This window comes from Caretta caretta, chromosome 6, assembly GCF_965140235.1.
Source record: "Caretta caretta isolate rCarCar2 chromosome 6, rCarCar1.hap1, whole genome shotgun sequence".
NCBI classification, from domain to species: Eukaryota; Metazoa; Chordata; order Testudines; family Cheloniidae; genus Caretta; species Caretta caretta.
The window spans coordinates 18,204,766-18,226,769 of record NC_134211.1 but is presented as its reverse complement, the minus strand read 5'-3'; the positions used below and the strand labels follow the sequence as shown (position 1 = coordinate 18,226,769).

Here is a 22,004-nt window from a genome sequence, read left to right as displayed (position 1 = left end):
TGCCATAACTGTAATAGTAGGAACCAGATGAGTTGAAGTACTTGGTTCTGAGGACTTTTTCAGATCTGTAATATTACTACAATTTGGAGCTCTCTTGTTTTTAGAGCTCAGAACCATACTATGTTCTCAATCCAAAGGATCCAATGAATAAGAAGGCTTCCCTGGTCCAGTTTAGCGTCTCTTTTTCTCAGAACCAAAGTATTTGGTTCCAGAATGGTATCTGGTGGTTTGGGTGTCTTATCTGGAACCCTCTCCAACAAAGGCTTTAGTGTGACGGAGACAGATCAGAGGATTTAGCTACTGAGAGCTCAGTAAAGTTGGAACTGGAGCTTGGTGCTAAGGCTGAATGATTTATCACAGTGGCAATCTTGAATTCAGAAGTACTAGGTGCTGATTCAGGCCTCCTTTCTCTTTCTTCAAATCTGTTAAATACCTGTGATCCAAAAGTTCTAGCAGTCAGAGCCTCCTACAATAGGAGAGTCTGGAATCTATTCTGTCTCTCCTTTATAGTCCTAAGGAGTAAATGTGCTACAAATAGCACAATAAGAAAAATGTTCTTCCCCTAGGCTCTTGAAGCATCTGGAATGGGTGGCAGATGCTGGGAAGACTGCAGGGCATGACACATCTTTTAAAGCATAATTCTTTGTCTTTGGATCTGCGATCAACACCAGTACTAAATCCTACTAATATCTTAAAACAATTCTAAAATCTAAATTCACACTAAAACGATGAACTATTAGCTAACTAATTAACCTTAATGAATGCTGAAATAGTAAGATACGTATCAGAAAGCTACAATCGAAGAGATCAAGGGAGGTCTCTGTCTGTCTATCTCCTGCAGTCTGAACTGTCTGCAGCAGTCTGAACTGAAGTGGCAGGTGATGCCATGCACCCCTTTTCATACCCTGGGCTTTGAATGCTAAGGGAAAGGAACTCAAATACTGCTACCAGGTGGTTCCACCATCCAAGCTACATCAATGAACATAACCCAAGAGTATGAAAATGCAGAGGATACTCATAGAATACAAGACTTTATCCAGCTAGCTATGATGAATCTAGAAACTTTCAGAACTTCTGAGGCCCTTCCAGAGTACAAATAACGAGTATGAATAGATTAATTTTATGTATGTAAAGAAAAGAGGGCTCAGGCTGACCACATCCAAAGTGTGCCAAATCTCTTATCGGGGATTTAAAAGAAGGGGAAAATCCAGGAAGACAATTTTCTGATTGATATGTAAGGAAGACCTGGAGTCGAGCGTAAAACTATAGAACTATTTTCAAAATTTCTTTATTCTTGCAGAAAAATCAGAAAGTTCTTTACAGGAGAGAAGAGCTCTCTCTACCTCTGCCTGGCAATAATAATCACAATGAAAGAAGATTTTTTGAAAAAGAGCCTATGGGACAAGTGGCCATACCATGGACTAGAAGGGAGGAGGACCAAAAGATTTAGGGTATGTCTACACTTACCATTTAAAGCGCAAAAAGTCCCTTTTTTGGGCTAAAACCGTGGGAGCGTCTATATTTGTTAATGACTTTTTGTGATGAAACTCAGAAGTTTCACTGCAAAAAGAAAACCACTTTCACGAGAGACATATAGCTCTTACCGCTGTTGTTTTTGAGCTGCTGTGAAAGTGAAGACACATTCTACCAGTGTAAACTCCTTTTGGCCTCCAAAGGATATCCCACAGTTCCAAAAGTGGCCACTCTGGCCAGCATCTCCGCTGCTCTGACACAAGGTAAACGGACATTCGCCCCTCCTCCTGTAAGCCCCGGGAAGTTTGAAACTCTCTTTCCCTTTGCTTGTAGATATGGCAGGGGTTTTTTAAAAAATGCCACAAAAGAAACAAGGAAGTAATAGGACTGCTGGGACATGCTAGGGCAGCACAGGGCATTGAGCAGGGACCCAGAATGCCTTTCGCTCACCCCCCCCCTTCCCACAAGACTTATCGAGAGAGCTGCACTGTGGGATAGCTGCCCTACAGCGCTGCTCTCTTCGGCGATGGAAGTGCTGCTAGCGTAAACACTTTCTGACGCCTAAGGAATTGAGTGGGTACACAAACCAGCGCTCTACTTTCACCGGTTCCCTATCACCGGTGAAACTTATATGCAAAACTCTACAAATATCCTTAGGCTACACAAAGGGTTTACAGAGCAAAATGTTAGTTTCAGGTGAGATTACAACCATAAAAAAAAACGTGACAAGGGAATGGGACCAAGTATGTGCCACTTTAATCACCCTAAAAGTGGAAATTTGTCCCTGAAAGTTGCAGGCAGACAATACAAAATCCAATCCTGCTTGAAGAAACTCTTAAAATTGAGACATTTGAGATTGTTTTAGGTGAAATTTTTATAACTGAGCAGAACTGAGAAGAAGCTGCCCACAAACTACTAAGAGGCTTTGGAAGTGACCACACACAGTTCAGTGCATAATTGACTTTTGGGTTTGGGCAGCAAAACAAAAACATTTGGAAAAATATTTGGTTGTGAACATTTGCAGAACTTCTCAGCAGATTGGAAAAGTCCATTTCAATCTGTATGTACCTAAAGGATAATAGGATTATAAGGAACAGACAACACGGATTTGTCATGAACAAATCATGTCCAGCCAAACTAATGTCTTTCTTTGACAGGGTTATAGGCCTAGTGGATAGGGGGAAGCAGTAAGCATGAAATATATTGATTTTAGTAAGGCTTTTGAGACATTCCCACATGCTAATCTCATAAGCAAACTAGGGTTTGCTCAGTGGTTTGAGCATTGGCCTGCTAAACCCAGGGTTGTGAGTTCAATCCTTGAGAGGGCCATTTAGGGATCTGGGGAAAAAATTGGGGATTGGCCCTGCTTTGAGCAGGGGGTTGGACTAGACCACCTCCTGAGGTCCCTTCCAACCCTGATATTCTATGAACAAAAATGATAAAAGGTTTAGAAAACCTGACCTATGAGAAAAGGTTAAAAACACTGGACATATTTAGTCTTGATAAAAGAAAGACTGAGAGGGATCTGATAACAGTCTTTGAATATGTTAAGGGCTGTAATAAAAATTGATCAATTCTTCTCCATGTCCACTGAAGGTAGAAGAAGAAGTAATGGGCTTAATTCTGCAGCAAAGGAAATTTGTGAGATATCAGGAAAAACTTTCTAACTATAAGGTAGTTGAGCTCTGGAATAGGCTTCCAAGGGAGGTTGTGGAATCCCCATCATTGGATGTTGGACAAACACCTCTCAGGGATGGTCTAGGTTTATTTGATCGTGCCTAGCACAGAGAGCTGGACTCAATAACTTCTAAAGGCCCCTTCCAGCCCCAAATTTCTATGATTTCAGACCACCGTGTGTGTACGTGTCTACCCTATAACCTTCTGCCTAATGGTTAGGTCACTTGCTTAGGATGTGGGAGATTCAGGTTTGAATCCTCACTCTGGAGCAGGGACTTGAACTCAGGTCTCCCACCTGCCACATGGGTATCATAACCATTGGGCTACACGGCTACTCTGTTCTCAGTCTCTCCTGTTGAAGCTGTTCCACTTTGTGTAAATACTTAAATATTCACTGAGACAAAGAGAAAGAACACGAAATATTCTGTAGCCTGGTATTTAAGGCACTCACCTCAGCAGTAGGAGATATGAATTCAAATCTTCTCTCTGCTTGATTCAGCATGACTTTGAGGCAAATAGCCTTACCTCTTGTCTTATGCTTGCTTGTTTATTTACATAGACTACCACAGATACAGTGTCAATTCAAATTAAAAAATAACTGGGTTTTCAACCCTTTGATGAAATAACAGAATGTATCTAACAGTACACAGCTCCAATCTGCTGTTGTGCCATTTTGACCCACTTGGTCCACACTGAGGTGGCACACCATCCCTTCAGATTGGCATCTGTGGCAATTTATCTACTGCAGGTTGGTCAAGGGAATGCACATTCCTGAATAGGTTGTCAGAGTCCTCCTCCTACTGTAATAACTCCTTAATTGCTAGGGATAGATGGCTGGGATGTGAAAGAGGATGGAATGGTTGATCCCACTGAGTGAAGAATAAGTGAAAAACTGGTCAATCACAAGAGAATTACCCCAGTGTAGGGAGATCCTCTCATGGTGGAGAACTGATTTAGTGGCCCAACACACACCCCTCAGCACCTGCTTTTGGCATGATCCCCAGCCTTTGGCAGCTGGTAAACCTTACAGAAGCCTAAAGGCTGTTCTAAGTTATGTTGGAGAACTAGACTAGTACACAATAGGCCCCGGTTCAACGAAGCACAAAGGGCATCTTTGCATCCCTTCATCCACCCCCAAGCTACATACCCCTCAGTTTTAGCAAAGCATCTATTCCAACATCTGGATTCCTCCCTGTTTCTGTGATTATCTGAGCCAAATACTTTGGGAGCAGAAATGTTTGGGCAGATTCAGAAAAAGGCAAGTACTCCTTCCCATCCTTCTGTCAATCCTTGTTCTAATAGTCCCCTGCAGGGTTCTGGGAGCTCAGTAGGGGATTACTAAAGTCTAGTGGTTCTAGATATTTGCTTCATTAATGAATCCTTTATCAAAACTGAAATGTCTGATGAAGTATGCCTCCTCTGAGGAAAAAGAGGATATAAGAGAAGGAAGAGAAGGTGGTTTAATCTTCCTCTCAGAGACCTTGGACCTTTTAAAGCTTTTCCTCTCAATCTTAACCTACATTACAGTGTGTGGATGGAGAAATAGAGAATTGAGAGGACACAGAAAGGAGGTAAGCAGACCTGCATAGGAAAGTGAAGTAGCCTTAACATTGAGTGTGACTTTGGATTGATGAATAACCTGACCCACTAAGGAGAGGATCTCTGGATAAATCACCTCCATAAAACATTTCTTACATGATTAATAAGCCCTTTGGCATCCTAAAGCCCATGTTTTATGGTAAGAGTCTGATAGGAACATCCCCTGGCACTCCTGTGGGAAGAGGGAAAACTACAGTGCTGAGAACTGTGGTGCCCCCAGCCTCAGCAAACAAAACTCTCTGATGTGTGCCCCGAATTTCCTGGGACTTTCGAGGGGAAGAGGGGTTGAAATGCTGTGGTACTCCATAGAGTCAGGTTGGCCTTTGCGATGAAAGGAGGGGCTGGAGCATTCAGTCCAGTAAGGCAAACTTCCAGAAAAGTAAGAGGCCCTCTTTAAAGTGCTGCCGGCTCTAGAGGAGCACAAATGGCAAAAGTGGGACCACTGGTGCACAGTGTGGAAGATTTTTCAAAATATGCCACCTATCCTGAGAAGTTAAGGGGGAGGCTGAATTCCTAATGTCGACAAAGGTAGTGGTCTTACCACTGGAAGCCTGAAATGAAGGGGAGAGAGAACCTCCTGGTTTGTGACTGCTACCATGGGTCTTGCTGTTAGAAACTCTTCTGCCTGCCCTGTGAGAAAGAACTTCCAAGACTGCTCCAACTGTTTGCAAAGGAGAGCAAGAAGGGGATTAAAAATGATGACACTATGAGCCTGCTGCTAAAGAAATTTGTGTTCAGCCATGCCTGTCGCATTTTCTGCCTAACCAACTAGCTGATTGCTCAACGAAGAGCCACAGGAGTCAAGGTAGAAAACAAACTGAGAAAAGCAAAGGAGAGAGTCTGCAGAAACTGAAGCTGGGCAGGAAGAAAATACCTTGGAAGCTAGTGAGTGGTCACTCTGCTTAACTGTAGTGAAAAAACTATTAGAACAGAATGTTGTATATAACTTTTCAAGATTTCTAATTATAAATGTAAGTAATTACACTAGAATTATAATCATAAAAGAAGCACCAAATCTTTTAGGTCTAAAATTTCACTTAAAAGTGTTAAAGCACAGTAGGTAATGGCCTATTGACTCTAAATACCTAATTTAAAAAATCCACCATTCTATCACAACAAAATTTTTAAAATACTAACAAATCATTGCATTACTTATTCCACATCATACAAGATTTTTGTTCTGTTGATGCATATGCAGAGATGCAGCAATGGTTTAGTGTGTTACTGTGGACTAAACATAAATTTAAGACTGAGCAACTGTTGCGTAATAAATCCCATCTCTACCAGTAATTTTCTGTGTGGCAGAGTGAAATGATTTAAATCATCACTTTTAATCACAATTTAAATCAGCAAGCAGGAAACCTTGATTTAATCATTGATTGTAATCTTCTTCTGCATATGTACTTTTTAATTATTTTCCTAAAGAAACGATAATTCTCATTAGTTGGTAACCATTAAAACATGTTGATTTGCAAGTAAATATAGCCTTTAAACTACATTTGGTGCTTCTTTTTGCTAAACACAAGGACACACTATATCCATACACATTTAAGCAATTATATATCTTATCTTACATTTATTCACATTTCTTACTTACTAGATGATGATTCATTTTTTACTTGTGATTTGTGTCAAGCTCTATTTGGAAATTTGAATTCAATTAAAAATGCACAAAAACGGCATTTTACAATGTTTTTAGTAGTTAAATAAAACTACCTTACCCTATCAAATCCTGGTTTAAATTTAAAACTAACTGATTTATTACACAAAGTATTATCTGTAGTTAAGTTTAATGAACTGAATATTTCTGGTCACCAATTCCTTCAGGATTTTAGATCTAGTAAGTCTCATCCTTTTACATCTAGTTTTTATTCACTGATTGGAAGAAGAAAACAAGCTTTTCTACTTTTTTCTTCAGCTGGTTTCTTAACTTTAAATGAACTAGTCATTGAACTGAGCTAGATGAATAAACCCAAATGTTCTCTCTGCACCTACAGAAGAGGCTCAAAAACTGGTTCAGCACTTCAACAAACTCTGGTTACAAGCGCTTAGTTAGTAACTTCCACCAATTCAGTGGTTTGACTTTCATTGAAACTTTAACATCAAACATGTACTGCTTAATATTTTAATTTAATTTAAAAGATTTAATTGTTTATTGTAAGTTTAGGCCATAACATATGTTGTTATAATTTCAAAGAGGTTTATTTTTTTAAGTAAGCCTCTTTGAAATTATAACAATATTTATTATTATTATTAACAATATTTATGATATTGTATAACAATATTATTAACCATATTTAATTTTTTAAAAATCCAATTATATAAAAGTTTCTTCTTTTTTTTTAATAAAATCATTTTTATCCACCCCACTGTGTAGCCTCAAACTTGTCATAGCCTCACTGCTTTTCAGTTCCTCTATCTTTAGTTACATATCTACAGTACCTTGTAGAGCTGTTGGGAGGATTACTATCTTTATGACATGATGAAAAAGGTAAATCACTACACAAGTGCTTTATACACAGCTTTCCAAATAGGGATTTCAATTTTTTTTTTATTAATAGGCTGATTACTCTTTAGCACAAGTAAGGAACACATTTTGTCTGAATCAATCTGAATTAAGTTTTTAATAATAGTAAAGTCAACAACCATCATTCTACCACACACGACAAGAATAATTTCTAGTAATTCAATTGGATCACCCCCAGTTTTATTTACTTTAAAAAAATATTATTGACTTATTCCTGTTTTACTTCAGTTTTCAGGTTGAGAGATAAGAAATAATTAGTGTCTCATCACTTTTATTCCACCGACATTTCTTCAATAAACTATTCATGAATAGGCCCCCAAATGTGTAACACTAAACACATAATCGACTGTTTATGTGCATTAATAAAAAGTGAGGTTTTACCAAAATGATTTTTTCCACAGACAGTCCAAAAACCATACTTTGCAATTACAGTGCCTACCATCAAAATGATTTATAAATATTAAGTAAACCATAGAAGACCCTATGAATTAAGTAATTATTATCCTTATTCCACAAATGAGGAAATTGGGACAATTGTGGGCGAAAGCCAGATCTCTAAGCCTAGATTGGAATTTTAACCTCCAGACCAACAGTTCTCAAATATTTTGATAGCATGAACTACTTCTTAATAGAGAGAGTGTTCTTGCAAACCCATCCAATTCACAATTATAAGGTCTACCTCCCCTTTCATTGACAATCTCATAGCATCCCTGTGCCAGCTACAGAAATATCTTATATGGAAAACTAGTATTAAGGATAGGTTTCAGAGTAACAGCCGTGTTAGTCTGTATCCGCAAAAAGAAAAAGAGTACTTGTGGCACCTTAGAGACTAACATTTATTTGAGCATAAGCTTTCGTGAGCTATGAAATGAGCTGTAGCTCACAAAAGCTTATGCTCAAATAAATTTGTTAGTATTAAGGATGTATTTCATGTATTTTTAGCTACCTCTGAATGTTGTTTAGTATCTGGAAACAAGGATAGCCATATGATAGGATAGTGTTCTGTGGTCCATCATTTGGGAACCCCTGCACAAAACTAAACTCCCTCTTTATTTATAACCCTGTGGGGTGAAAAAAACCAACAAACCAAGCAAAAACCCATGTGTTGCCTTATGGCCCATTTTAATAACGGTTATAGTTACTAAATATACAGTACCTCCTTTATAAAGTAGCCCAATAATCCAAGGAGAATTCCAAACAAACAAAGAATTACAATAATAGGAATGTTTGATTCCTTCAGAATGGTTCTCAACAGAGCTGGAAATAAAGAGAGATTATTATATACAGAAACAGTATCATTGTATATAAACATGCATTTCTGATCAGAAGCAGCCCAACAGATCTGACCTGACATTCTCCTGTACATGCTACCTGATTTTAGGTTTACAAACATGCTAACATAAGGGCTGTGGAAATTTACATTTAACATACATAAAATCAATGTTCAACCAGTACTTATTTTCATATCCAGGGCACAACTGCATGAATGTTCCTAGTTCCAGGTCTTGGTCTGGCTGGTAAGCACTCATCAGCATCCGTATTTCCCTTCAGCTCAAATGTACAAAGTGCACTCACTATATAGCACTCACTATATCTGCCAATGATATTTTATATTTTCTTCCTTCCCCCTTCCATTTTCTATATCTCGAACTGATTACCTCAATACACCACCACCAAAATGTTTTATGGACATCTGAAAGAGTTTAACCAAATGGGGTTTTGAATAAACAGCAAAACAATCCAAAGTGTGAATTCACCATAGGGGAGGTATATAGTGGAGGCAGATTATGCAAATTCTGTAATGGGACTCTACAGAGGCAAGTTCTGAAGAAGTGTTCCAGTTAACCAGGATAGTGTTATTCAGCATTTAATTGTACAATAAAGCCAATTACTTGCTTCTTTTTCCTATTTTCAATATCAAGTCTAGTTGAAAACACACCAATGAAAATATACCAGTAAAAAATCTAGCCAACAAGAGCCATATTATCACCTCCCCAAAAACATTTGCCAAAGTTACATGTATCCAAATTCCCAATAGCCTTCTACTGTAGCATCTGAGTATATTCTTATTTAGTTCATGTGCTGCATTCCTAACAGTGGAGCACTAAAAACAAATAGCACAAGATACAAGTTAAGCATTATATAGTACTGCAACAACACAAAAAAGTTCCCCTGGACATCTTCAAAATGAGCATGGTAATACAGGCAAAAGTTTTGTAGGTATCATGGGCACCTAATACCTTCTTGAGCAGGGGTAGGCAAACTACGGCCTGCAGGCCAGATCTGGCCCATCAGGGCTTTGGATCTAGCCCGCGGGATTGCTACCCCTAATTCCTGGAAGCGGCTGGCACCACCTCACTGCAGCCCCTGGAGGAGGAGAGGCAGAGGGCTCCGTGCACCTCCCTGCAGCCCCTAGAGGAGGAGGGGCAGAGGGCTCCGTGCACTGCCCTCACCTGCAGGCACTGCTCCCCCCAGCTCCCATTGGCCGAGAGCGGTGCAGGGCCAGGGCAGGCATGCAGGGACCCTGCCCTGGCCACGGTGCACGTTGCTGCCACCCCAGAGCCACTCCAGGTAAGCGGCACCAGGCCAGAGCCCACACCCTGAACCCCTCCTGCACCCCAGCTCTCTGCCCTGAGCCCCCTGACATGCCCCTCCTGCACCTAACCTCCTGCCCTGAGCCCCCTCATACACCCCACACCCCTCTGCCCCAACCCCTTGCCCTGAGGCCTTTCCTACACACTGCACCCCCTCCCACACCCTGCACTCCCTCCTGCAACCCAACTCCCTGCCTCAGCCCTACATTCATGGCCCTGCATGCAATTTCCCCACCCAGATGTGGTCCTCAGGCCAAAAAGTTTGCCCACCCCTGCACTTAACTATAGGACAATCGTAGTTTCAGTAATCACTTTAACTTTCAGCTTTATGCCAGCATTCAGAGTCTTCATAAAGTTCACCGACATGGTGGATTTATGCTAATCAGGCTCCCCTTTTTGCTGTTCAGGTTGCAAAGAAGAGGGGAAGAAAGGGCTCCCTTTTGGTCATAGAAAAATGCCAATGTTATTTAAGTTAAGGAAGACTGCATGGTCTAAGGTGCTTTTTATTTTCTGGGTATAAGGGCTCATTCCTTTACAGTCATCACTACTTCATTGGTGGAAAAATTCAGCTTCTGTGGAGGTGATCTGCCATGCAAAAACCTGGCATTCAGTCTATTCTTTTACTTGCCGTTTCACAGTCAATGTCAACATATATGCTTTTTTTGCCTCTGTTTACACTAACAAGGTCAGCTCCCAGACTGCTGCGCTGGGCATCACAAAATGGGGAAGAGATGGCCAGCCCTCTGTGGAGATAGAGGTGGTTAGGGACTATTTAGAAAAGCTGGACGTGCACAAGTCCATGGGGCCGGACGAGTTGCATCCGAGAGTGCTCAAGGAATTGGCGGCTGTGATTGCAGAGCCATTGGCCATTATCTTTGAAAACTCGTGGCGAACCGGGGAAGTCCCGGATGACTGGAAAAAGGCTAATGTAGTGCCAATCTTTAAAAAAGGGAAGAAGGAGGATCCTGGGAACTACAGGCCAGTCAGCCTCACCTCAGTCCCTGGAAAAATCATGGAGCAGGTCCTCAAAGAATCAATCCTGAAGCACTTGCATGAGAGGAAAGTGATCAGGAACAGCCAGCATGGATTCACCAAGGGAAGGTCATGCCTGACTAATCTAATTGCCTTTTATGATGAGATTACTGGTTCTGTGGATGAAGGGAAAGCAGTGGATGTATTGTTTCTTGACTTTAGCAAAGCTTTTGACACGGTGTCCCACAGTATTCTTGTCAGCAAGTTAAGGAAATATGGGCTGGATGAATGCACTATAAGGTGGGTAGAAAGCTGGCTAGATTGTCGGGCTCAACGGGTCGTGATCAATGGCTCCATGTCTAGTTGGCAGCCGGTATCAAGTGGAGTGCCCCAAGGGTCGGTCCTGGGGCCGGTTTTGTTCAATATCTTCATAAATGATCTGGAGGATGGTGTGGACTGCACACTCAGCAAATTTGCGGATGATACTAAACTGGGAGGAGTGGTAGATACGCTGGAGGGGAGGGATAGGATACAGAAGGACCTAGACAAATTGAAGGATTGGGCCAAAAGAAATCTGATGAGGTTCAATAAGGATAAGTGCAGGGTCCTGCACTTAGGACGGAAGAACCCAATGCACAGCTACAGACTAGGGACCGAATGGCTAGGCAGCAGTTCTGCGGAAAAGGACCTAGGGGTGACAGTGGACGAGAAGCTGGATATGAGTCAGCAGTGTGCCCTTGTTGCCAAGAAGGCCAATGGCATTTTGGGATGTATAAGTAGGGGCATAGCGAGCAGATCGAGGGACGTGATCGTTCCCCTCTATTCGACATTGGTGAGGCCTCATCTGGAGTACTGTGTCCAGTTTTGGGCCCCACACTACAAGAAGGATGTGGATAAATTGGAGAGAGTCCAGCGAAGGGCAACAAAAATGATTAGGGGTCTGGAACACATGACTTATGAGGAGAGGCTGAGGGAGCTGGGATTGTTTAGCCTGCAGAAGAGAAGAATGAGGGGGGATTTGATAGCTGCTTTCAACTACCTGAAAGGGGGTTCCAAAGAGGATGGCTCTAGACTGTTCTCAATGGTAGCAGATGACAGAACGAGGAGTAATGGTCTCAAGTTGCAGTGTGGGAGGTTTAGATTGGATATTAGGAAAAACTTTTTCACTACGAGGGTGGTGAAACACTGGAATGTGTTACCTAGGGAGGTGGTAGAATCTCCTTCCTTAGAGGTTTTTAAGGTCAGGCTTGACAAAGCCCTGGCTGGGATGATTTAACTGGGAATTGGTCCTGCTTCGAGCAGGGGGTTGGACTAGATGACCTTCTGGGGTCCCTTCCAACCCTGATATTCTATGATTCTATGTCAGCAGACTTGGCTGTTTGGAGAAAGGGTCTCGGGACCATGATCCCAGGCACTACCTAGTTCCGTAATCTTAGTAAGCCTGCCAAGGTTCACCGGGGTGCTACTAATTATAGCACAGGTGGCAATCCCACGGGCCGGATCCAGTCCACGGGCCATAGTTTGCCCACCCCTGGTTAAGTGGAAGTATTTTAGATACAACATGTATGTGCAGGTAGAAATCAGTCAGGGCCAGCCTCAGGGATGGGTGACATGGGTGACTGCCCAGGATGATCACAAGGGTGCTGAGTGTGGCAAGCTGACAGGCTTGGGCTGCAGGAGTGGGTGTGCATGCAGCTGAACTCGGGGCTGCCAACCTGGCGGGGAGGTGCAGGCAGCAGGACCAGCCCCTGGGTCCCCCCTTCCCACAGGCAGGGTGGTCAGAAGTGTATGCCTAAGCGAGCCCTCGGGGCTCAGAAACTCCTCCCTCTGCAGTCCTTCCTGCTGGCAATGGGGGAAATGGGGAACCCGAGAGGCTTATGGGGGCTGGGGTGATGGAGGGGAACCTAGGGGCAATAGAGGGGAGCCCATGGGCACCAGGCACACCAAATTTGCTCAGAGTGCCATTTTCCCTAAGGCTAGCCCTGCAGTCAGTGGTCTTTGCGATCTGCATCCATTGCTGATGAAAAAAAATACAGACCCTGGCCTTTGCCCATCCTAGAGCTGGGGGTTGGAGCAAGTCTTGCTTCACTGGCATTCAAAACTCTTCTCAGCCAGTTTGGATCTATTACTTTATTCTCTTCTATGGTAAGACCTCTGTAACCTTTAAGCAATGAAGGGTTAGATCAGCAAACCATATACCTCAGACAAAAGAAATGGACAGCTAAGAACTTAATTTTCTCTCTTCCTGATATCACTAAGTCTGTTGGTCCTGTAAAGGTGGAAAACAATTAACAGAAAAACTATGTAAAAAATAAGGAAAGCCAGAATTCAAGGAGAAAAAGTTTAAAGAGCAGGGATATACCACAGCATGGAGTACCTTTCTATTCAATACCTCATCAGCAGAAGCTTGAAACGTTCAGCTTCTAGTGCTTTGTAAAGGTAAGTAAACTTGCAGATTTAAGATGATCATACAGAGGACTGCACAGACCACGAAGTAGCAGGAGATCAGGAAGAGCGTACCCAAAGTGTCCTGAGTACGTTCTGTTTCTGAGATCTTTAAAAATCTTGCGATCTAGTTCCTAAGCCATTATATGATGGTGCCTCCTCTCTCTTTAACTTTTTTCTTTCTTTATCTGGAACCGAGTTCTTCTGTATGGTTTAGTTCTCTTCAACCAAATATGTAGAGCTCATTTTACATCTAATTTTGGTTATTTTCTCTCTTTATGATGATTACACATTAGGGTGAATAGCCCACAAAAGCCTATGCCCAAATAAATTTGTTAGTCTCTAAGGTGCCACAAGGACTCCTCATTTTTGTTTGTTTTTTTTTTAATAATTGAAAAGGTTAACATAGCTCAAGCAGAACTGCATTTGGTTCCAGATTCAGGTTCCAATTAGTGGCTTGATTCCTGCTGTTTTTGGAACCTCTTCATTATATAAAAATGTATGATCATTTTTTTTTACCAGGAGGGCTAGAAGTGGAGGATTGTTGAGGGGATGTGAGCAGGGAGATAACAGAAGAAAGAAAAGTGGTGCTTGTGGAAGTCAAGCGAGACACATAAAAGGAAGGAGGTGAACAATGATGAGGAAGAAGAGTGCAGAAGGAAGTTGAGGTAGGAGGAGAGAGGTAACAAAAGGAGCCGAGAAGCCCAATGATATAGCTTGTGCATGAAGTTGGGCAGTGAAGGTCACAGCAAGAGGGCAAAAGGTTAGAGATAAAAGGTGAAACTAGTCAAAGTGAAAAGTTAAAGTCTAGATGATGTCATAATGCATTTAGGCCTGATCCATTTCCAATAATTAACCACAGACTTCACTGACACACATGCTGAGATGGACTGGTATCACACAGGCCAAGCAGGTGATTTTCTATTCCCAGAGGCCTGCAAGGTTCTCTTGGGTTGAGAGGAACAAGCTGTGCTACATCCATCCAATAGGGGACTGTGCCTGCTTGCTATCATTTCAATATTAGGAGCCCATAAGTGTCTTACCTCCCACAGCACAGCTCACAAATACCAGCAGCACAACAAATGGCCGCTTCTTCCATATGATATGGTATTGTCCAAAGAACTGGGAGTCCTCTGAGTACCTCCTGCTTAAGGGGTCCTGAGGCAGAGAGGGTGTGACCCAGACATAGCTGCTGTTTATGGAGCTCATCCTGCCCGAGCACTGCCTCACGCAACTCACTGGGCTCACAGACAGGGACCCGGCCCAACAGCCATCACCACCCCCGGGGGGAGAGAAGGGGCACCACAGCACTGGCCTAACGCCTAGCGGGGCCTTCTCCTCACTGCAAGGAGGGATTCCCCCTGGCCCACTGCAAAGGCTCAGCGCAGGGTCCTGGGAGCCCTTTTCCCACCGAGTCCTCAGAAGGTGGGTGGTGAGGGGCTGGCTCGCAGCTGGCGGCCCCAGGAGCCGGATCCCTCTGCCAGGCAGCCCGTTCCCACAGGGTCCACCCGAGCCCTCTCTCGGCTAGTTTCAGGCCCGGCCTCGCCCGCCCTTTCAGGTGCTCAGCGTGGCCGTGTTCGCGCGAGGAAGCCTCTGCAGCTGCGCCACCGCCGACTGCTGCGCCGGTCGGGGTCGCGGGCGTGGCGCCAGAGCCAGCGCAAGCCCCCGCCCGCCGCGGCAGCCGTTAGGGTTTGAAAGTCCTCCGGCGCGCGCGCCGCCCTCCCTCTCTTTCGCCCGTCTGCGCGCGCGAACCCTGGGAATTAAAAGGCGGCTGTCGAAGCTGCCCCTGGGCGGCCGGGTGGGTGTCTCCCCTCAGCGGCGTGGGCGCCGGGTTCACCGGCTCTAGCCGCCGTTGGGTTCGAAGCGCCTCCAGCACGCGCTGCCAGTTTTTCCCGAGCGGAGCGGGTCATCCTGTAGGACGCAACCAGCGCGCGGCGAAGGGGACCAGCTTAGGCAGAACCTTGTGGCTCCAGGACTCGCCGTGACTCCCTCCCAGGCTGGGGGCAGGGGCTTCTACCCCGTGTCCCCTCCAGCCCTAGGGTTATGAACCCCCTGTGGCCGCCGCTCTCCCCCTTTAGAGCAGGGCTGGTGAGAGGAGGGGGGGGGGAGCCAATATTAAGTAGAGCTGGTCGATTTCCCCTCCCTCCAAACTGAAAAACAACCCAGACTCTTCCCCATTGTGTCAAACATTTTGAGAAACGTTTTTTCACCCTCCTGCAACTCACATTTTATGTGTTCTCCACTGGGAAAAATTGGGGGCAGGGGGTGTAAAAAGAGACGACTCCACTTTCACTTTTTAAACCTAATTTTTAAAAATCCCACTTTCCCAATGGAAAAGAGGGTGAGATGGAGTAAAAACGTGTGAGAAAGTGTGTTTTGTCGTCCCCCCCCCCCCACTTCCACTCCCTCCTCCCCTTTTTCCACCCCAATAAAGGGAGAAACCAAATAACTGACATGTTTTGTTTTGTTTTTGTCAGAAAAACAAAGTTTCCACAAAATCTTAGTTTTATTCAAAACCACGTTTTCAGCTAAAACTTTTACGGAAAAATTTTCACCCAGTCCTAAAATCGCCATCAAGTAGGTGGGTTGGCCAGTTGGCTGCAGATGAACAGGCCATGGAGTCCTGTTGTGTCCATGAGTCACACCTCCCTGCTAATGATGAGGGAGGCTGCAACCTACTCCATCCAGCAATGCAAAAAGACCACCTTAACTGGGTAGCTGAGGATTTCCTCGGTGCAGGGAAATCCCTAGGTGGTTTAATGCCAATGTAAATGCTTCTGCCTGGCCCTGTTGGGAGAGCAGGGGGCATGGTCAGAGCATGCTGCAGTCTGGCAATCCCTGGCTCTCATGAAAGCTCTGGAGGATCATTGCTGCTGATGCAAGATAGAACAGCCCCAGGGCTCTTGGGGGAATAGATCTGTGCCTGAGGCTTTTTGTAAATTGCCAGCAAAGCACTTCAGCTGGAAAAATATTCTGCAACACTGATTTTAGTCAGATACTGAATAAGACCAAATTGGCTTTTTTCCACTGCTGCTATCTGGAACTGTTCCAAACAAGCTGAAATGTAAAACCTTGTTTTATTCCAAGGGGAAAGGATGCTTCATTTGCTTAAGCACTTTAGACATTTTAAAAGACCAAATACACGGTGAAGATTTTATTTTTACTTTGCCAAAAAATAAAAAAGTTTCCAGGCCACTTGATAGCAGAACTGTTTTCTCTGTTGAATTCATGATGGTCTTTCTTTGAATTAATATTATATGAATATTCAAGAAGACAACACAAAACTACTGTAGTGGTGTCTTTTTTACTCTGCATAGGACAGAGCTTTGGTATTGTTGACATTTTTACTCTGCAAAGCTCCAGGAAAAGATCAGGTGCAGAGTCGGCATACTGGCCTTCTTCCCCCTTAATCTACTGAAAATACTCTAACGTATTACGGCCAGATTTTCAAAAAGAAAAAAGGGCAATATGCCACATTATATATCAAAAGTGTCAATGTAGGTTATGATCCTGAAAGCTGTTGAGCACCTCATTTTCCACTGAAAGTTGTAGAAGTTGTTGGTACTCAGCACACGAAGGTCAAGTTCATAGTGTCCAACTGTGGTACTTAAGTAAGCAAATCTCTTGACTACAATGGTGATAGGACAATTATAACTTCAAAGTAATTCTGGATTTGTACAACTTCTGTTGAGTAATGCTTGTCAAAATTTCATGGACTCCACCATTTCAATAATCAAAAATTCTGTGAAACTCCATGCTTAAAGGAAATCAGACTGAGCCCAACCATGACTTTTCTGAAGGGAATACAAAATACCAACTTTTCCCAAAATCAGTACTCAAGATGTGAAGTAATCCCCTAAAACTGAACTGTTTGATTCAGTGACATCCCACTTAGATAAGAAATCAACTAAGTTACTCCAGGATTGAATTGAGGCTCATATGTCAAAATATCATGCTAATTCCATTTCATATTGCTGATTTTTTTTAACTCTTCAAGGTACTGAATCTGCCCTTTACATTTCATAACTGTATATCTTCCTTGTATATATCTCCTTTTTATGTTGTGTATAATTCTAATATACCTCAATATCAAAAATGCATTGTACTTGATTTAAATATCAACTTGTATTTTAAAGCTCATTTTGTATTACTTTGAATGGGTTTTATGTTTGAATTCAAGATGGTTACTGATGATGCTACAGTTTTACTATGGTTCATTGTAATTTAAAACTTATTTTGAAACGGATAATATTTAGATTTATCAACTCTATTCTCAACTTTAAAATAAAGCATCTAAGAAAAAGTATGCTAAATAGACGTCATTAATTCAGAATAACTGAAATAAAGTCTCTGCAAAAATCACAGCATCTGTAGAATAATAGTTTGGTTCTCATCTAAATGCAAAGCTATAATTCAATCATAGGAACCTATTGCATCATGAGTCATGAGCACAGTTTAAGAGTTTTCTAAGCAGCTACAGAAATTTCAATTGAGTTAGTATGCTGTTGTTTTCAAATAAACTAATATTCTTTGTAACACAGACAAGAATTATTAAAAGCAGTCAATCTTCAGATTGTTTAATATTAAAATTCATCAAATAGGAAGTAAATATTACTTTATCTGATGTACAGAAAGAATATAATAGAGTATGATGAAGCATCTAAGAATATCATGCAAATGTATACAAAGAATTATTCACATGGGTACCCCAGTAAACATAATTCCTCAAAATACTTCAGACTCTTCGTGCTTCTGTCAAATCATGGTTTGAATTGAGGAGCTTCAACACTATTTTATTTCTAGAACATAATACAGACTATTCGTTGTTTCTTTTCTCCAGAATGAGTGATGATAGGAGACTTTAGACCATGCAGACCTCCAGCTTAATTTCAGACTGCACCCCTCAACTTTTTCTTGAGAAATATGTAAGAATAACATAGTGACTCAAGACTCTGTTTTGATCATTTCTCGGGATACATTACTGTGTACTGTAATTTATTTTAATCATATTCCTCTTGATCTTTTATTCTGTTACTCCTTTTTTATATAAGTGTAAATTAATGTGTCCCATGTACCAAATGTCATTTTTTTTAAATTATGTAACATGGCCTGGTGTAGTGAATAGATGTATTGTAATAGTATATGTAGTATACATAATAGACCTAGTACAAATCTGATTCAGATAACAGCTAGAAATTATCAGTTGATATAAGTTTAACTTGAATGAGAAAATAGCCCTTTATTTAGTAAAAATTTGTAATATTTAGCTCTATTTGACATTGAGCTGCAGAAGCTAAATGGACAGATGATTCACTGAGCCAAAATTGAGCACATTCACCCTGCTCCACTGCATTAGACCAGAAGTATAAAATGTAGAAATAAGAAAACAGTGGCAAAGGCTTTGGAAGGACAAAGAAAATTACCTTTCTCTTATTACTATCCATTTTCATGTTTTTCCATCCATTTTCTCTTTTCTTGGTTTGTTAAAGAAAAAACAGCCTCTACAGAGGTGAAAAAATGTAAAATAATCTAGAGGTTTTGTGGGAGACCTATGGAATAAATATTCCATTCAATAAACTACACAAAAAGAAATTATGAGGTTGCAAACTGAAGTTCTATATCATCTTCATATCAGATGCGAACAGTGCCAACTCCAACATGTCCAGCATCTTGACTAAAATAGTCAAGATAATCATGAAGGGCAGCTGGATGAAGCTGAAAACTGAAAAGCCTGGTATGATGTTGGTAGGGAAGGTAAAGAATTTGCCACCTCTATAATGTTATCCTCCATTGAGTGTAAGTCCTTAGATCATTAAGACAGTCCACAGCCTTGTGGCCACATTGGCCTCCTTACTGCTTCTGGATACTGTGACAATTAGGGTCCAGACACCAGAAAGGGAAAGCAGGGGCTCTTATTCCCAAATATTAAGCAATTAAATCAGCTGATTGTATACAATATTATTGTACTATAAAAGTGTATCAAGCAAGGTCTTCTCTGAAAGCTGGTGACATACTGGTTACAAATATCATTGTGTGATGCATCTATAAGTGGTGTATAAAGAGTTATGTATGTGTGCTGGAAATAAGTTCCTAAAATATGTTGTGGAGTGTTGATAAACCAGCCTGCATTATACAAAGGAATGTGGATGTACCTGTCTGGGACAAGTTTTGTAAGCCAGAGGACAATGAAAGTACATTTATTTATAAGGTAAACAAAGGTAACAAACTGCAGCTTGATGAGCACATCAGGGGACAGAGTTTGCACCCCAGGAAGTCTTCCTGGCTCTTGAGCCAAAGACAATGGACTTTGGAAAATAAAAAGGGGAGCAGAAAGACATTCTAATTATCCATCACTTAAGGGGCATATGGAACAGCATCCTCTGAGCCTGTGAAAGTTGGGTCCTCTTGGCCTGAAGGGAAAAAAAGTGCTGATAACTTGCTGTGAGAAACAGTGAGAAACTGTTTTAGACAAAGGTATACCTTGCTAGGATTAAGTTTGTCACTAGAAAAAAATGTTTTGTTTGTAACCATACCTGTATCTTTTTCTCTTGCTTAGTAACACTTAAATCTCTGGTTTTTATTAATAAACTTACTCTTAGTTTTATTACAAAACTATCTCAGTGCTGTGTTATTACAGCAAAGTGTGAGTTTTCAGCTAACCTAACAGGCTGGTATGTGCCCTATCTCTTTGCAGGTGGCAAACTTCATAATTTCTGTGAGAGGAACAGGACACTGCATACAGACGTCTCTGGAGGAACTTGGGAGCTGAGGTTCACTGTCAATTACCTGCAAGGCAAGATTCAGATTGGCAGAGTCTCCAAGAGTTTGCTGGTGAAACAGACAGATTAGTCTGGGATAGAGGCAGGGAGTTGACACACAGTCTAATCTCCAGAAAAGATCTCACTTGCTGAGGCAGAAATGTCACAGTGGGTTACAGTTTTGGGTGTCCTGAACAGAACATCACAGATAATCAAATAGTTGTGGCTACTAAATACACCATTTTCCATCTTTCTGACAAGAAGCCTGTGCCTCCTCCTTGCAAATTTAGACCTATTGACAGTAACTCATTCATTTTTGATCTCCAGGCTTGATTACTGTAATTCTCTGTGCCTAGTTGTTAAACCACCAACCTAATAAAAAGGTAACTACAGTTTCAGAACACAGCAGCCTAGCTGCCAGGCTGCTTAGCAACACAGGCTGCAGAGAGTACATCACCTCAGTACTTCAATGCTGTCCGCACTGGCTGCCTGATGAATACTGTGATGGATTCAAGGTTTTGGTCCTATATGGAATGGACCCAAATTACCTGAAGGGCTGCTTCACACTATGAGATCATGACTTCCCATAACTATGTTCTACTACAAATTTAACCTCAGACGTGCAGTAGACAGAACTTTCTTGGCCACTAGCCCACAAATCTAGCATTCACTCCCAGAAGATTACAGGATAATCATAAACCAGAGTATCCTCAAGGCAAAATGAAAAATGTGCTGTTTTGAACAAATTTTTCCACAACAGTACCACATTAAAAATAACTAGTCTCTCTCTAATTGACTTGACAAAAGAGAGAAAGAGAAAAATAAATATCTTTATGTATACATTGTAATTTTGGGAGGTGTTCAGATATGATGTTGCGGGTCCATATGAGTAGGTACATAGGTAGAGATTTTCAAGTCTAGAAATGCCAAAGTTAATGCTTCTTACACAACCTTTACCCCTGTGTACAGGCATTATGACAGGCTTCCATTATATGATCACATACTACTTATCTACAGTACCTATAACTCATTCTGTGTGAGGATGGACAGTGCTGTATGAATGAGGTAGCTTTTAATATCTGTTTTTAATCTTCATTGTTCAATTGTGGCCTCATGTCAAATACATTGGACACTATGCAAGTCCCAAACAGAATGAGGTAGGGTTCCTCCTTCCTGGCTCAGTCATTGCATACCAGTCAAATTCTATGGTGAAGGAGGCACTATACCTCCAGAAACCTACCTCATTTACTACAGAATCCTGCCTTATTCAGAGTCTTACCTGTATATCGCAAGAGGAAGCAGTCAATGATCATACATGAAGTTGGGCATCTCTTCCATGATTAAATAATGTATGGCAGAAACTTTTGCCACTAGCCTTGCATTAAGAAGTATGAAGCAGAGAGTCTGAAAGCTAATGCCTTGAGCTCTCACGATGAAACCTCCAGAGAGACGGATTGAATTGATAATTGTTTTACTAAAGCCCTATGTCTGAAGACTTTCCCCTGGTCTATTCCATATTATCATTATTTTTATCTTATTTATTATTTGTATGATGCCAGCAAGGTGTCTGGAGGTTTATAAGCATGTACAAAGGTAAGTTTCCTGCCTCAAAAAGTTTATGATCCATACTGACAACATACAGACCCAGGAGGAGAGAACAGGAGTTGACAAAAGAAGAGTGATTGGCTGGTGAAATTTCAGTAGACATCACAGGAACCAGACAGCCAAAGGCCCGGAAACAATTATCTCATCCTCCCTTCACATCCCCAACTCACCACTGCATTGCTTAGTCTTCTCAACAATTGAAAAGATAGAGATATCACAGCTGGGTTCTCAAGGAAGCACCTCCAGGACAAGGCACAAGATCCAGAAGGCTTTACAGAACATGTAAACACTCCACATCAAAAGGCCCCCAATCAGATGAGAGAAAAACTTCAATCCCACTTCCACATACATAGG

General features: G+C 41.9%; 1 protein-coding gene across 1 annotated transcript in view; it reads right to left on the bottom strand.

Moving 5' to 3' along the window:
* The window catches only part of LOC125637986 (solute carrier family 9 member C1-like), a 295,718-nt gene extending 280,903 nt beyond the window's left edge, over window positions 1-14,815 (bottom strand). The window contains exons 1-2 of the mRNA XM_048853105.1: window positions 14,331-14,815; window positions 8,433-8,533 (exon numbers count right to left, since the gene is read on the bottom strand). Of these exons, the coding sequence (XP_048709062.1) occupies window positions 8,433-8,533; window positions 14,331-14,496 (267 nt within the window). The 5' untranslated portion in view covers window positions 14,497-14,815. The remainder of the gene's footprint in view (window positions 1-8,432; window positions 8,534-14,330) is intronic.
* Between the last annotated feature and the right edge of the window lie 7,189 nt (window positions 14,816-22,004).